Below are 17,886 nucleotides of genomic sequence, written 5' to 3' on the forward strand. Positions count from 1 at the left end.
ATGAGTACCTCAAAACAACATAAGAACGGAATGTAGCTTGTCAGTGAGCTTTGTAGAATGGGATGATTATTTGAGACAAAGTTTTGTGGGGATGATTTAAGGTGCTCAATCTTGTCACAGTTTTGAACGTGCAACCTACATGATAATTCCTATAAATCAAACCTTGTATTTCTACCAGCCTAAGACGAAGGTAACTAGCATGGTAGATTACCCAAAGGAGGTGAGGTAGTCTTAATGGAGTTTTTGACCAAAGTGCCAAAAACTTCGAACAAACACAATGCTGTTTAGGCTGTAGTTGGCATGTTCACCAACTTCACCTACATCAGAAGGATGAGACATGGTAAAGGTTTATTTGTAGATCAATTGATCAGAGGGATTTAATACAGAAAACACATTTTTTGGTGGACAATTTTCATAGAATGTCCCTTGGAAGCAAATGCATTTTTCAATGGACAATGTTCATAGAAGAAACATCCCCTTGGAGGCAACATTGTTAAAGAACAATTATGACAGTCGTAAGAAAGCAGATATCACTCATGACTGTCAAGATGCATCGTGCCACAAGGTTCAGTCCCTTTATGCTTATAAATGGCTTTTAGCCACCATCACCAACCTCATTATGAACATACATGGTATTTCAGGTTCAAAACGTGGCCAGTTTCTTACAAGTAATGCTACTTAACTACTTGAAATAATGTTTGAAACTTTGTGTAGTGTGTGAGTTAACTCTGGACTTCGCTCACTACACTATATAAGGCATATGCCTACCACACTTAAGTGTAGTCAGATCTCTAAGAATAATAGAATATTGGTTGTCAATGTTTTCACAATGTGTATATATTACAAACACTTTGTACATAAGAGACTGTTTAGAATGTTTTGGAAATCAATAGAATAATGTTTGAAACTTTGTGCAATGTGTGAATTAACTCCGGACTTCGCTCACCTACACTATAAGGCATATGCCTACCAAAGTGTGGTCGGATCTTTGAGAATAATAGAATAATGGTTGTCAATGTTTTTGATAAAACACAATGTATATATATTACAAACACTTTGTACATAAGAGACTGTCTAGAATGTTTTGGAAATCAATAGAATAATGGTTGTCGATGTTTTTGGTATTAAACACTGTGTATACGTACATAAGACAGTCAAGAATGTGAATTGATGGGTGTAATATGAGCACATAATGATATTCCAAAAGATTGATGGGGATGAAGAAAGAAGTCAACTCCTAGGTTGCTTGATACAATTGTTTAGCTATCTCACAGGTGCTCTGCTTAAAAGGATGGAAAAAGATGCACATAACATGGGGACAAACTACTGACAAATCAACCTCCATATGTCTGGAGTGCTGGAAACCACCCAGAAGCAAATGTAGCTGTCACAAGATGTAAAATGAAAGCATGCAGCTACACACATCCACATTCATGCAAGTCTTGACCAAAGTTGGTTACAAAACCACCCCTGCTTGCAGTCACTAGAGGCCACCCCTGTCAGGGATTGATAAGCTATCTTGCTCGTCCAGCTCTCCACTGACCGGGAATGTTCTGTAACCAGCCTCAATCAGGCTTCGCACTAGAAAAGGGACTGCAACATATGATAGCTTTATAGCTATGCACAAAACGGTCCTCCTTCACTCCATCCGCTTGCATAATCTTTCATTTCTTTAGCTGTAGTGCTTCCTGCATACCTATTGGGGCCCCATTATAAGTCCATCACCCCAAGTGATTTGAGACAGCAAACCCTGGATCGTGCAAATACTGCACAGAATGAAAGACTGCGATTGGCGCTGCCAACCCAAAGAAACAAAGTAAGCCAAGGAGAACCGTGTTACAACTTGCTGCTGTAAACCTCATATAAAGACTTGATGCAAGCACTTATAACACTGTTAAGTACATTTCCATTTCCAAAACGGAGAGCATGAGCCTGTGCTGCTGCATAAACTTATGACTTGCAAAGTGGCATCAGGAAGAGTACATGTGAATTCACTCCTTGGAAGACATAAGCATTTCTCCACTTTCACAAGAACATGCCCCATCCTTGAAGTGATGGATGCAGTATAAATCCGTAATTATTATCTCGCGCAACTCAATCTTCGATATCATCTTGGTTGCAGTGTGACAGTCAGCACACACTCTCAGGTTCTTAGTTACTCGAATAGTTGCCCCATGGGGTGTACAGATAAGACCAAAAGCAACAGCCAATTTCTCGCAGTGACCACAAGCAGCGTCATCTTTGAGCTCAGCTGAGGTTCCATCTCGGAAGTCCAAACTCAGCCTCTTCATTTGCATGCTTAGCATTCTAAGCTTTTGGTAGATATTCTCACTCTCAGGGTGTGATGTGTCTCCCACAGTGAAAGCATGCACCTGCTCTTCGACTTCAATAAAAGCCCTCGCCGGTTTCTTCCATGCATTTACGTGCTTTCTCAACTCTTCAATTTTCTCAGCATCATCGTGCATACCAGCACGAGTATAGATATTTGCCATCATCGCATGCCCAGCAGCATGTTTGGGATCCATCCAGACCAGATTGTTGAAGCATCTTCTACCCAACTCCATGTTGCTATGTGCTCTGCAGGCACCAAGCAGGGTTGTCCAGCCTACAGTATTTGATCTGATTGGAACAGTTTCAAGGAAGTCTTCGGCAGCAGCCCAACAGCCTGCGTGACCTAGAAGGTCCACCAATGAGTTGAAGTGTTCAAGGGCAGGTTCAATGCCATATTCCTCTGTCATCAACTTGAATTGAAAACAGCCTTCATTTACAAGACCCAAATGGCTGCATGCAGAAAGTAGGGAGAGAAACGTCACACCATTCGGTTTCACGCCCGCCCTTTGCATCTCCTGAAAATATTGGAAAGCCTGCCCATATTCACCATGCTGTACATAAGCTGCAATCATCGCACTCCATGTTACGACATCGCCTTTCAACCATCTCTTGAATGCAACGCATGCATCCTCCAGGCTCCCACATTTACTGTACATGTCAATGAGAGCACTGCCAACAAAATCATCCGACTCAAGGCCAACACCAACAATACTTGTGTGAATTTGCTTGCCCTGTTGTAATGCTGCTATGCAGGAACACGCCTTCAAAATTCCTACAAATGTCACCTTGTCTGGCTTAATGCCATTTTGTGACATTTGCTTGAAGGATTGAATGGCCTCACGACCACATTCATTCTTTGCATACCCTGCAATCATGGCATTCCACGTCACCACATCTCGCACAGGCAAACTGTCAAATATGATCTGGGCATCCTGAATGCTACCACACTTGCCATACATGTCAATAAGGCCATTCGCTACAAATAGATCTTGCTCGAAGCCACTTTGCGTGATCTGAACGTGGATGTGTTTACCATCATTCAATGCTAACAAGGATGAACAAGCTTTCAATGTGCAAACAAAAGTGACCTGGTTTGGCTTCATGCCATCTTGTTGCATAAGCAGAAACACTTCAAGAGCTTCTTCAAAGTACCCATGATGCACATAGCCAGCAATCAATGCACTCCATGTCACAATATCTTGTCTTTCCATCTTGTAAAACACCATCTGTGCATCTGGGAGACTCCCAGACTTGGTGTACATGTCAATAAGAGCACTTCCAACGGATAGATCCAACTCAAGCCCATGTCCGATAATGTGGGCATGAACCTGCTTACCCTGATCTAAAGCAGCTATGCTAGAACATGCTTTTAGGATGCAAACAAACGTGACTTTGTCCGGCTCCATGCACCCCTGTTGCATTTCCTCAAAAAGTTCAAGAGCCTCCCGACCATGCCCTTGCTCAATAAACCTTGCCATAAACACACTCCACATGATGACGTCTTGCCGTTGCAACCTGTTAAAGGCTATACTAGAATCATCGAGACTACCACATTTTGCATACATGTCAATAAGAGCAATACCGGCAGCCATGTCCGACTCAAACCCCATTTCAATTATGTACGAATGTATTTCCTTAGCTGGCTCCAGAGCTGCTACATCAGAATATGCTTTGAGCATGCAAACGCAAATGATTCTATCCGGCTTGATGCCATGTTCCTGAAGGCACTCAAATAAATTAAGTGCCTCCATACTGTGCCCATGCTGGCTGTACCCAGAGATCAACACACTCCATGTGACAAGGTCTCGCTTTGGTAATCTGTCAAAGACGGTGCGAGCATCCTGAAGTCTTCCGCACTTCGCATACATGTCTATAAGAGTGGTACCGATGGATAAAACAGACTCCAAACCACTCTCTATGGTGTGAAAATGAACGTGTTTGCCTTGCTCTAAAGCTCCTATGGCAGAACATGCTTTCAAGATGCAAACAAAGGTGATAATGTTGGGCTGCAAGCCCATTTGGAGCATCTGGTGAAAAAGTTCGAGAGCCTGTTGACCGCTGCCATGCTGGTTATAGCCTCCAATCATAACATTCCATGTCACTAAGTCTCGATCTGGCAGTCCATCAAAAACTGTGCGTGCATCCTTGAGGCTCCCACTCTTGACATATGTCTGGATGAGTATGTTGCCAATAAAGGTATCCATCTTCAACCCACTTTTAGCCATGTGAAAGTGGATAGACTTGGCCTGATCTAGGGTGGTTTTGTCTGAGCAAGCTCTCAAGATGCTAATGAACGAGCTCTTGCTAGGCCTCATGCCCACCTGCTGCATGTGATGGAGGAGTTCAAGGGCCTCCTCATGAAACCCATGGTCACAGTAGCTTACAATCATAGCATTCCAGGTTGCAACGTCCCTTGTGGTCAATCTGTCAAAAACAATGCAGGCATCCTGAAGCTTGCCACAAATTGAATAAAAGTTAATCAACGCATTGCCAAAAAGTACATCGAATCCTAATCCACTTTCAATAATGTCAGCATGGATGAGCCTGCCCTCTTTCTCGTTTACTGATCTGGCACTTGCTCTAAGGGCGTCCAAGTAAGTGCACCCACCATCTGGTTGGAGTGAAAACGTCCCACCACAGCCTTTTTCAAAAACATAAAACATGAAGAACCCCATCAGCTTGAATATGTAGGCTATATCAGTGATGCCAAAAAATTTAGGTTCTAATCAAACCTCATATTCAAAGGAACACCTGTGGCTGCAGCGTGTAGAGGCCCAAACTTCTCCCCATAACATTCTTGCAGTAACTGCGACCTAGGATCATCAAGCTGGACATGACTTTGGCCCAATGTTGCCGCATGCTCTGTGGCCACCCAAGGAGGCAGGTTTCTCCAGCCACCATACATCCACAATGGCCCATTGACCCCTCCTGGATTCTGTAATGGTTCAAAAGCACCCCATTACACAAAGGCTAAGACATCTTCTTGAGCTCAGCAACACCCCTCATACCCCAAAAGAAACTGGAGAGGAATCTCACCTGTTGGGAATTTTTCCAAAGGCAGGGAAAAGGATCTCCAAAGCTTGAAAACCAGGGATGATGGGCTGTCATTGACACACCTACATGCCATGATCATATTTATATATGTGCATATATCACTCTTCGAATGCAGAGTAAAGACAGGAAGCTTATGGAAAGCTTAATACCTTTATTCAGGAATTCTGTGGTAAGATCTTTGGCGGTGGTGGGCAGAGCCCACGATGGGTGTGTTGTGCTCTCGGGCTTCACAGGCACAACAAGGAGGCTGTGCCTGCTTGGAGTGTGGTCGCTACAAGTGCTCTCGTCGTCGTAGAGGGCCACAGAGCCATGCGTGAGCGCCGTTGAAAACGCTTGTTCCATGGCATGTGATTGCGTGGTGTAGGGGTCTGTGTGCGGGTGCGTGTGTGTGTGTGTGTGTGCGTGTGTGTGTGTGAGAGAGAGAGAGAGAGAGAGATGAATGTAATTTTTAACGGACTCATATGTCCATAATTATATTAATGCTTAATGTTGACAATTAAAACTATACCATCATTTATCATAGCTTATTCTATTTCTACATGTAATTTATACATTATAGAATATACATTTAGGCTAGCTACATTAATTAATTAATCGAGCTTTATTAATTAATTAATATTCTAAAGTTCAAAATCATATGCTAACCTTAAAACATGCACGAACGCTAAGGTTTCGGAAAAAAAATTAAACTCTCGTACTCTCTCTCCGTGCGATTCAAAGCCAAGCTTCCCATTTTTTTTAAAAAAAAAACCACCAAATCGTATGGTTAAAACACACACAGACGCCAAGCTTTGGACAAAAATTTTAAACTCTCCATCTAATTCAGAGCCAAGCTTCCGTTGTTTTTTTTTTAACGATCATCACATGCTCACTCTCACAGATAACATCACATACGCTCTTTCTCTCTCGTGCATTGGAGGCCACAGCCTCAAAATGGCAACATCATCCCTCTTTTATTTATTCAGACTTGAGGCAGTTAAGAAGGATCGAGACAAACCTGACAAATCAAATTAACTTTTTTACGTCCCATCTCCACACCTTAGACTCTAAGGTCGCTTCATTTCTCACTCCTAAGGTTGTGCCACTTGAACAAATTAATTAATCCCCAAACAAAATTTGGGACCCATATTAGGATAGTAAAAGTTAGTGGGCTCGTACTTGAATGGATAGCTTGCAAGCCACCATTTCCCAAAGGTTGTGAATTTGAACCTTGCCACATGTTCTGAAGAAAGAGGTGTGTTGTTTTAAAAAATCAAGATAGTAAATAAACATGGTATAGTATAGTAATTTTTTAAAAGATTATATATCAGTTTTTTTTAAGAGAATATAAAGAGACTTTATGTTTAGAGTAGGACAAAACATGGCCTATGGATGCACCATAAGGCTTAGGTTATCACATATCTCTCTTAAAACAAAATGTGAGTAATAAGGTTGCCAATCAAATGGGTAACATTACCTAAACATTTGAAAGATTCCCTTTCCTTAAAAACTAGTGTTTTTCATATCCTTGCAAGCAAAATGTTACGCATGCATACTATGTTTCCAAAAAAGACATGTATAGACAAACAAGAGATAGGCAACCCCTTCTACAAATTGTATGTTGCCCATTTAACCTTTCCCACAAACGCCTCATCAATGGAGTCTAGAAATGATCTTAGCATGTCATTCTCCACTCTCATAAGGTCGAAGTAGGCAAGAAGGTGGGGGAATCATCAATGCCAAAAGGGACTCTAGAAATAATCTTAGCCAAAAAGGGACTCTAGACAATGGTGGAAAATAAGATAAAGAGGAGATGACAGTTTTAAAAGGGCCTAAGGAAGATAAGAAGAGCCAGTTGTGCGCTTTTGCCGCATAGGTCGTAGCTGGGGACTTGCCGGACACCGTATGCGAGCCACGAATGGCTGCAAGCATACAACCAGGGAAGGAAGCTCAAACAGAATGCAAAGGGTGTGTCACTCACCGCTCAACCGCCGCCTTGAAGGATTCCCGCGTCGCAGTGAAGAAGGAGCCGCCGTCGCCGCTCTACCGCCTCTCCGCCGCCGTGCCGCTACACAGTGCTCGATCGCTCTCTCACTCTCTCTCTCTCTCTCTCTCTCACGACGCAGGAGAAGGAAACCAAAGAGATAAGGCAAGAGCACTCTTGTATTCACAACACATGAGAATGAGAATTTTAGGGTTACATTTGACTCTTATAGGTGACTTGGTCGTTCACACTTGGGCGCCCATACATGGTCGGTCGATCCTAACCCTTACCCTGCTGATATTCAAGGTGCGCCTCTCATCGGCGATCACCCAATCCCTTTATCCTTAACATATGGTGCCGACAAGCCTGGCCCATGACTCCGAATATTTAAATAAATGACGTAAAACATAGTACGTCTCAATGTCCATCATGGGTTAACATGCCCCCCTTCCTGATGTAGATTCCGTCCTCGGAAGCTATGGTATGGTAAGCTCGATAGGGTTGTTGTGGTAGACCGTCTGCAAAACAGGGAAGTAGAGTGAAAGTATGCTGGAATTCAAAAGATATAAAGTGTATAAATTCAAGCATGTTAGACCACAATGGATGTTGCTACTATGAGAACTTAGTTTAAGGTTCACATGAATGAGCTAGTGTAGCAAATTAACAAGAGTTTAAAATTATTGAAAGTAAATCAAGAGTTAGCAAGGTATCAAAGGTTAAGTAAGGTTTATAATTGGCCTAAGTCAAGGAAAATAACCAAGCTTAATAAATAAATAGATGACCACACTGTGTCTACTCTAAGAACAAGTTAATACCACGAGCCTAGGGACACAAGAAATATCAGAGTTACAAGAGCCTTTTGCCTTTATTTTTTGTTATGCACGTGACAATTTTTACACACAATGGCGACCTTCCTAAAGCAAAACTAACATCGATCCTGGTACCATGTTAACACAAGGCATTATCTAGGAATCTATTAGCTCACTTTAGGCAAGGCTACCCCCTACCAACCAAGGCATCGGTCTGGAGTAGAATACTCCTCGCCTACCAAGTATCAATAAGGCGATAGGCCAATATTAAAGCACATCATAGACTTGTATTGCCATTTATTGTAGGCTTTTTTTTTTAATCTATTTCTTTTGTTCTTCGCTCCTGAACTATAATTTGTCTTGCATCCTTTCGACAAAGGGGTAAAAGCTATGTCCTAGAGGTCAACACACACATGGCCAGGTGTCAAACATTAAGATGGTTTGAGCCTAGACCTAAGACAATCATATTCCAAGGTTAACTAAAGACGTCATGCATTCTCAGGAATATATCCAATAAGGTTAAGCTCATTAATGATTTACACTAGCACGTCAAGCAACTTCAAAAACTAAGTAGTACATTGACAATTTCCATGTGGTCATGCATTATAGTTCATGCAATTAATTGAACAGAAAAAACGAAAGAGAGTTGGTATGGAAGAATTACACCTGTATTTTGGAGATCTCCTTGATTCGATGAGAGAAATGCCCGCAATTTGATGAGATATTTATGTATGAGCGTTGCGTCTATCTCAAGACTTGAAAGCGAACCCACCTCAAACTTTTCAACCTGTACAATCAACCAACAAGCACTATACCTCGAGAGGCACATCAGTGTGAAAAATTAAAGACTCGTTTAAGGAATCCAAACTAGAAAAAACTTGAAAACACTAACCTACCTACCAGTCACCACACTACTACTGAGGATACGGTAAGAGGATGTTGTAGAGTCCTGGCTCTAGCCCTAAGGCTAAGCCTCTATCCGCATCATCCAAACAAATAAAGTCAACCTCAGTAGTGCCATGAGTTTCATCCGTCCATTCATCATTGTCAGATATTTCCTTTTCATTTTCCCATCCACATAAACTCATCAAGAATGTAACCATGCGAGGATAGTCATCTTGTGGAAAAGGAAAGCATTGGGCTATCGGGGATATGTCCTCTACGGATTAGGGGTCAGTCATGGTCAATAGGCGAATTAGCCATTCTAATTCCTCAACATTTTCCTCTCTGGCTAGTATATCTATATGATCCCATTCAGTTTCAATTACAGGATAGCACATGTGGAATATCTGAGAAAGGTACATATGATACCTCTCACCAAAGGTAGGAGTGGATGAAGTGTATGATGATCGGGCATCTGCCATATCTGCAAACACAGATATAGCATCAGTAGTTTTATGACAGGTCAATCTAGTTCTTGATTGTATACGGATATTTCTCTTGTTTTTGTGCTCTTGCTCTTTTTACTATTTTTTGTTTTTCTTTTCTTTGTTTTTTTGAGACCACACTGCCTGTTTCCACTCTTGGCATTGAAGCGTTAGAGGGGTGGCAAACAATCAAAGATGGTTTTGCCACTGGACTTTGTGATTTTTCATTATCTAGTATTTTGTCCAGAGTCGATGGCTTAGTAGCGGGATTTTGAGCGGTCAGACTGATTCTTGTGTTGTGACTCGTCTGGTTGCCCAATCGATATTGCATTTAGTGGCCAACATCCATTTGCGCCCTAGGTTTATAGTCCCTTCCATGGTACCAGCAGGCATAACCAAAAAGCTTTGAATTACGGTCCCCTTGTCATAGGCAACCGGAGTGTGCAGAATTCCTGAGATAGGGGTTTTCTTCTTGTTGATTCCTTGAACTTGGATAGCGCTCTTGGATAAAGGTGGTTTTCCAAGTTGACACCACATGCCATATGATAGCAAATTGTGTTGAGCTCCTGTATCCAATAATGCATTATACAGCACCTCCCCGTAAGGACTCTGTAACTCAATTGGGTATCTTAGAGGCGGGTCAGATTCCAGTGCATCCTCCTCTGCTTCCTCGAAAAATACTTGCGTAATTCCCAAGTTGGCTTCTTGTTGTCGCCTAGCACGCTGTTGACGTTCTTTGGCTTCGACTCTCGCTTGTATCTTTTTAAGCTCAGCTTGTGCTTTAGCTGCTTTCTTTTGATGGATTGCATGTAACTCCTCTTGGCTCAGGGGGTCATAGTATCTTTTGAATTTACTCCCATTAAGGAATCCAATGGTTTCAACTCCATCGAGAGTCTCCACTCTAATGGTACCTTGCGGGGTAATTTCACATACTCTATACGGTCCCTTACCAGCATATTTGAGCTTCTTCTTTTCATTTAGCACTCCATACATCAGGACTTTATCCCCAACCTTGATGTCCTTGTCCTTTAGGTGGCGATCAAACCATTTTTTCCTTCTATCCTTCTCCACAAGGGCATTGTACACAGCCAATTGTCTTTCTTCATTTAGTCGCTCAAGGATATACAGTCGCTCTACTAAGGGATTACCATCCCAACCGTCTTGAGTAGCAACACGAAGACTAGGAATGACAAATTTCCACGGCATGACTGCTTCTTGGCCGTATACCATTTTGAATGGTGTGCAGTCAATAGCCACTTTGTACGCAGTACGATAGGCCCATAAAGCTGTCGTAAGCTTTAGATCCCAATCCGTGCGATGAGCTTCAACTGTCTTTGTCAAAACAGAGATTAAGGTCTTGTTGGTACTCTTGGCTTGGCCATTCGCTTGCGGATAATAAGGAGTAGATTTATGATGGGATATCATGAAATTTGTTGTGAGCTCCTTAATCACGTCATTTATAAAATGCGTCCCATTGTCGCTCACAAGTTCAAAAGGACAACCAAAGCGTGTGATTATATTTTCAAAGAAGAAATTCGCTGTTGTCCTTGCATCTGCCTTACGTGTCGCTTTCGCTTCAGCCCATTTGGTCATATAGTCAGTGGCCACAATAATATAGCGAAATTGTGTGTTTCGGGCCGCTAGGCTAATTGGACCTACAAAGTCTAAACCCCACTTTTCAAATGGTTGGTTTACTTTGATCGGATGTAGGGGCATCTGATCTTTCCGCTGGGGTTTCTTGTATCGTTGGCATTCATCGCATCCCTTCACAAAGAGTGATGCATCTTGGAACATAGTGGGCCACCAATACCCTGATTGTAAGATCTTTCGCACAGTTAAGTCTCCTGAGAAGTGACCACCGGCTACACCCATATGTGCCTCTTGCAAAATGTATAGATACTCATCCTCTCGGGCACAACGCCTAAGAACGTCATCCTTTCCTCTTTTATAAAGAGTCCCTGCTATCAGGCAATAGGGTTCGCATTCTTTGATCAACTTTCGAGCTAGATCTTTACGAAGCTCCTTGGGTGGAAAGCCATTAACCAAAAAGTTAACAATCTTCTCACTCCATTCAGGCATTGTCTCCACCATGAACAGGGAAGTGTCAGGTAAGTCATCATCAACCCCCGTAGGAGCCTCACCATTAGGTATGCGAGACAAATGATCAGCCATAACATGTTTTTTGCCAGGTCTCACCACAACAGTGAAATCAAACTCAAGAAGAATCAATAGCCATCGTGTGATTCTTCCTGTGGAGCATGGTTTGTTTACCAAATACAACAATGCTTGATGATCCACATAGAAAACAAACTTGGTGGCAAGGAGGTAATAACGAAATTTCCTTACTGCATATATCATTGCCAACCCTTCTCACTCCGTAGTGGTGTAGTTCATCTCAGCATCGTTCAACTGGCGAGACTGGCAAAGCTAATGGGGTAGTCTAGCTTGTGTTCTCTAGGTTGAGTTAACACACACCCAATAGCAAATTTTGATGCATCAATATGCACATGAAAGAGTAAATCCCAGTTAGGCATTCTCAAGATTGGAGCACTCGCCAAGGCCTTCTTTAATAGCTCATTGGCACGGTCACATTCTTCGGTCCAAATAAACTCGATGAGAAGCTTATACAATGGTCGAGCTATCTCGGCGAAGAATAGAATAAATCTTCGATAATAACCAACGTGGCCCATAAAGCGTTGGACTCCCTTATAGTTGGTGGGTGGGGGCAATTCCAGAATGACCTTGATTTTACTCTCATCAGTGAAAATCCCATTTTTGGACACTATATGCCCTAAGATAACTCTGTGTTTAACCCAGAATTGGCATTTGAAAGGATTCAATGAGATGCGATATAATCTACACCTTTCAAATATTTTTCGTAAACACATCAAGTGCTCGTCCCAAGAGGAATGAACACAAAGATCATCTAAGAAAGCTTCAGAGAAGTCCCTTAGACATTCCTTAAAGGCTGTGTATCAATCGTTGGAACATTGCAGGTGCATTGGTCAAGCCAAAAGCCATGACGCGAAAGGCAAACACTCCAAACTCCGTGATAAATGCTATTTTAGCTTGGTCCTCGACTGCAATTATGATCTGATTGTAACCCGAGTACCCATCTAAAAAGCTATATGCCTCTTTGCCTGCCACTCTTTCAAGAACATGTTCAGAATATGGCAAGGGGTAATGATCCCTTCTGGTGGCTACATTAACCTTTTTTAGATCAACGCACACTCTGAGTTTCCCATTCTTCTTTGGTACGATGACTATCGGAGAAACCCATTCTGAGTGCTCAATAGGGTATATGAATCCACATTTTACAAGCTTTTCAATTTCCTCTTGTACAATCTTTGCATACTTAGGATTCATTGGGTAGGGACGTTGCTAGACTGGTTTAGCAGTGCTAATCATTGGAATCGTGTGTTGCACCACCGAGGGTGGAACACCCTTCATATCATGATATGTCCAGGCAAATATGTCCTTGAATTCTTTAAGAAGCTTCATAAGTGCAGCTTCTTCCGCCTTGGTGAGGTCTTGAGCAATAAAAACTGGTTTAGATTCCTCACCCGGATCTGCTAAGTCTATCTCCTTGACTACCGCCGGGCCATCATAGACACCGCTACTCCCATGGTAAGCGTTCGTTGGGCTTTTGTGTAGACCACTTTACGTTCCCCTGTGGTGAATGATTTGAAATGCTCGGGTGCGGGGTGTAAGTCTACTGGTTCTTGTTGTGCCATGCTTTTTTCTTTCAATTCCGCTTCCTTTTGCTGCTGAACCAACTCTTGGTTTTGCCGCCTTCTTGCAGTACGACTTAGTTTTGGCTTCTCATCAATTTCTAATTGGGCGACGTCATGAGGTTGCGGAATACACCACATGACACTTTGGAGGTATTGTCCCCATTTATCCGCTAACTTCCGATGAGCATCAATGGCTCCTACATAACTAAGCCATTTTGCAGTGGATCTTTCCTTATTTATTGCAGTGCGTACATTAGCTCGATAGCGTTGGCACTTATGTCTCATTTTCTTCTTACCAAGTTTTTGATATTTGTTTCTGTCAAATTCGAACTCACTTGGTCGATTTTCACTTGTGTCCCCCTCACTTTCGGATGAACTGCAAGAGGTCACCGTCCTAGGCCTTGAGCACATTGTTTCCACATTTGGGTGAATATTTGATTCATCCCCCCCATCAGGCTCACGATCAGTTTGTTCTTGAGATTCATACTCAGAGTTACATTGGTCAGAGTCTTCGCTACTGTCAGTTGGGTTTGCCACTTTCTTGCCATCAGGAGTCAGGTGCATAACACCTATCATGTTTATTGGCACTAACGGTGGCATATCTTGCCCCTCAGGTGTTACCCAACTTGTGCCTCTGTTTCCCCATGTGTCTATGGTTGCCGCTAGGTGTACCCAATCCACGTTATCTGACTCAGTCATACCCGGTAGGACATCCATATAAGGAGAATCTTTCCCATCATCAGTCTCTTTTTTGCATGTATAGCAATACCTTAATGGGGCGGAGTGAATAGTGGTATCCGATCGATTATCAATGATAACCTTGCTTCCTAAAGGATGTGCACGACCATTCTCAAGATCAACTCGAATGACAGAGTCCTGGAATTGTAGGTAGACATGGATTTTTGACCAATCATGCACCATTTGTGCTTCTCTCATGAAAGGACGTCTTAAGATCATTTGATATGACATAGGATGCTTGGAGAAATCCATTACAATGAAGGTATGTTTTACCTTAAATCCCAGGACCTTGATCTTAAGGTCCCTTAACATTCCAATAGGTTTAGCTATGGTTCCGTTTGCCATCTTAACCACTATGTTTGTGACTTCGAGGTGAGGTCTTCCCATAGATTCCCAACAGTTTTTAGTCACAATGCTCACTCCAGCACCACCATCAAGGATTCCCTTTAGAGTTAATCCCTTGGTAGTAATGGGGAGGGTGGCATTAGATTTGTCACCTTCAAAGTACTGTCCCAACTTGTTCACAGGTATTTCAACGACCGAATCTTCATCTAGGTTGGGTTGTAGATCCCAATGTTCCCCTTCATCTTGAAGCGTGTTAGGTCTATCCATATTTGCAAATTGTGGTAGCCCCGCCTTTAGTTCTCCATTGAGAAATGCCCGAAGAGCTAAGAATAGCTCAGGATCTCCGTATAATTTGGATATGATCCTGGTTCTGATTTCAGAGGACATGAAATCCATTAGCTTAGACACATTCAACGGTACTTTTCGAGACATCGCCCCCCCTTGACTAGGGACTGATGAAGATGGAATCACTTCCTCTTCAATGGGGTCAGGCATTCCCTCACTAAACATTCTTTCCAGCAAGAAGGGTGTTTGCCCACTTCCTGATGTCCTATCCTCACTTTCTTCCCGAATGATACTCGGTATAGCTAACAGTTTATGGTTCCTGTGAGGCTGAACTTGCGTAGGAAACACGGTGTCTGGAATTTTGATTTTTCTCGGGTTTGGCTCCAGTTCTCTTTGTGTTTCTTCCACCAAACCCCTTAAGTGTTGCACTTGTTCAATCTCCTCAACTGGGTTTGGGTAAGTTCCAATCTTTTTCTTGAGGGTTTTTGGCCCACGTGGCTTGTCTTGGGGAGTCTCAGTCAGTTTGGGTGGTCGAGAGAGCATTAACTGATTTGGTTGTGGGGCTGAGGAAGTTTCCTTCTGTTTCCCCTTATTTATGTACTCGCTTGATTCTCCTTCATTGAGCTCCCGAGTGGGTTCCTCCCTTAAGGTAGTGGCTTTGGTCCCCATGGTTTCTATTGAATCGGAATCATCTTCAGGATCATTCATATACACGGGGTCATCTCCTGTCCCTATGTTGGTCTTTGAACTGGGCTTGGAGCTCGTGGCATTAAGCGATCTCTTCCGCCGTGTTTTCTTTTTCTTTGCCTGAGCGATTGATGCAGTATCCCTCTCTTCAAGAATGTAGTTTTAATTTTGAAGCATTGACCGTATAACTACATTCGCGGGTACAACGGGTGTGGTTCCTCGTGCTTGGTTGGTGACCTCAACCAAATTCAATGGCGTAATCTTGGGTGCATTAGGATTATGTGGACATTGAGCAATCAAATGATCTATGCCACAACGATTACACGTAAGTACCGGCATTCCCAATGTGCTCCCTTGATTTGGTTGCATCTGAGTAGCGATCTTTGTAGCCTATTAGGGCACTCCGCTACACGATGCGGCCCACCACACTCGTACCATTGAAGAGGTGGTCTCCTTGCCATGGTATTAAGGTTTTGCTCTCTTGTGGCGAGAGCAGCCGCTTGATATACAGGCTTGACTTGCCCGAGATGATCCTCCATGTAGTACTGGGGAATCATTTCAAACGTATCAATCCCGTATGGAGCAGTGGGGTCTATCTCTCCCACACGCACTATGTGACTCACAACCCATCTGGTTTATTGGGGTAATCCTTGGATGTGGAGGTTGTGGTCCTAGCACTGGCGGTGGTAACGGCACAGACTGGACTGCATTCGGATTCCTTGGAACTATGTGCTGTGAGTGACGGTTGCTCGACAGGTTGTGCAGGCATTAGCGCGGGTACTTGAGGTGCGTTTGACCAGGCTAGTGGTGCTTGATTTGCCAACATTCGCTTAAGTACTAGGCAATCCTTAGATTGATGGCCGTACTTACCACATGCATTGCAATTCCCATTGAATTTGACTCTGAATGTGGGACATTCACTCGTGCTATGTGGTCCTAAGCACACCGAACACCATTGTTGCTCTCTCATTGGGTACATATGGCTATTCTGGGGAGCTCGATTACCCCTAAAGTATTCTTGGAGAGCCTTAGTAAGGTCGGTCATAGACATTTCAGATATCTTGGGCTCCTTGGCAATAGGTTTCACCGTCATTGGCTCGTGCCCAGATACTTGCGAACTAATGGATTTTGTTTCCAAAGACACCTTTTTACCTGCAATCATCAAGTTGTCTTCTAACTGGATTGCATTGGCAGTGACTGCTTCCCACGTTGTAAGTCCTCTAATGACTAGGCCATTGTAAATGTCCTCGTGGCGCAATCCCCTCGGATGAATCTATCGAGTAGTTGGTTATTATTGAAGCGCTCATCGGGAGTGCAGCGAGAATTTAGATGCTTCAATCGACTTATAAAGTCTCTCACTGACTCCCCTTCCTCGCGTTCAGCTTTTTGGAGTTGAGATGCTACTCCCCAAAGCACACCCTCACGTATGTATTCTTTCAAGAACAATCTCTTGAGAGTGGGGTAGTGAGTGCGCTCTTCAACCCTTAAGGTTCGATACCAATCTCCGGCCTTCCCACTCAAGGTTAAGCCTAAGGCTTTACACTTATGCAACTCATTGTGCTCTTCCAAGGAATCACACACGTGTTCGAAGACTTCAATGTGCTTCCTAACATCCTCGTTACCACTGAAGTTTTGAGTGAGCTTAGCCACTTGTACTGCCTTGCTTCTAGGTTCTCTCTCAGGCATACCCCTCATGTTTTCCACAATAGATCGTCCGATTGTCTGAGCAAATGCTGCGAGATCACCTAGGTGAGCAGGCATAGCTGGTGGAGGCACTTCTGGGATAGCCTGGCTGATAGGAGTTGGCGTTGGTCTGAGTATGTTGGCAAATGACGTAGGATATGATATGTGGCTAGGCCTAGCTCCTCTTGGATAAGGGTTGTGATAAGGTAGTCGTGGAGCATACGCCATTGGCATACTAAGAGGCATAGGAGCTACATGAGCATGAGTAGAGATAGGTACATAGGGTCGATAGGCACTGGCACGCACTGTTGTAGGTACTGTTCCACTAGGTAGCGGCGTCGTACTAACTACAGTGGTAACAGGTGCGCTTTCTGTCATGCTCATCATGGGGTAGGCATTGTGGATTCCCTAATGGAAAGTTGAGCCAAGGTTGGAAAGCTAAAGTTACTGCTCGTGGGCTCAACCTGCATTGAGACTTCAGGCGAAACAACATATGAAGGGTCTATGGGACTCACCGAGGGAGTCTCCAATTGTGATAGGGTTGGTTGTTTGGCCTTGCCCGTATCCAAAAACCTCATAGGGCCAGTGGAAACTAGGTTCACTCCCCTATTTTGCCTCTCAATTTGGATAATTCTATGAATAACCTCACATATCATTTGTTGTTGCTCCTCTAGATTAGTGGCGCTAGATGTAGATCGTAGGACTTCTAACCAACCTACATGGTATGTGTAGCCCGTGTATAGGTCAGTTAGAGTCTCTGTGTGTAGATCATATTCCCAATTTTCATTGAGAAATATCCCATCTAGACTTGGTGTGCCAAACGGTTCTCTTGAAGTGGACGCAATGTCACTTCTTATGGATTGGCTTCTAGGGACCTCTACTTTAGGAAG

The 17,886-nt window shown here is 43.2% G+C and overlaps 1 protein-coding gene across 1 annotated transcript; it reads right to left on the reverse strand.

Moving 5' to 3' along the window:
• Positions 1–1,171: 1,171 nt before the first annotated feature.
• Positions 1,172–5,848, reverse strand: LOC147623427 (pentatricopeptide repeat-containing protein At3g03580-like). Its single transcript, XM_086821567.1, has 4 exons — positions 5,535–5,848; positions 5,368–5,447; positions 5,083–5,266; positions 1,172–4,972 (listed from the first exon to the last, which is right to left on the reverse strand). Exons 1-4 carry the CDS (start codon positions 5,725–5,727, stop codon positions 1,992–1,994), a joined length of 3,438 nt encoding a protein of 1,145 aa, XP_086677693.1. The 5' UTR covers positions 5,728–5,848; the 3' UTR covers positions 1,172–1,991.
• Between the last annotated feature and the right edge of the window lie 12,038 nt (positions 5,849–17,886).

This window comes from Cibotium barometz, chromosome 27, assembly GCF_041138505.1.
Source record: "Cibotium barometz isolate CiBa-2024 chromosome 27, ASM4113850v1, whole genome shotgun sequence".
Lineage (NCBI taxonomy): Eukaryota > Viridiplantae > Streptophyta > Polypodiopsida > Cyatheales > Cibotiaceae > Cibotium > Cibotium barometz.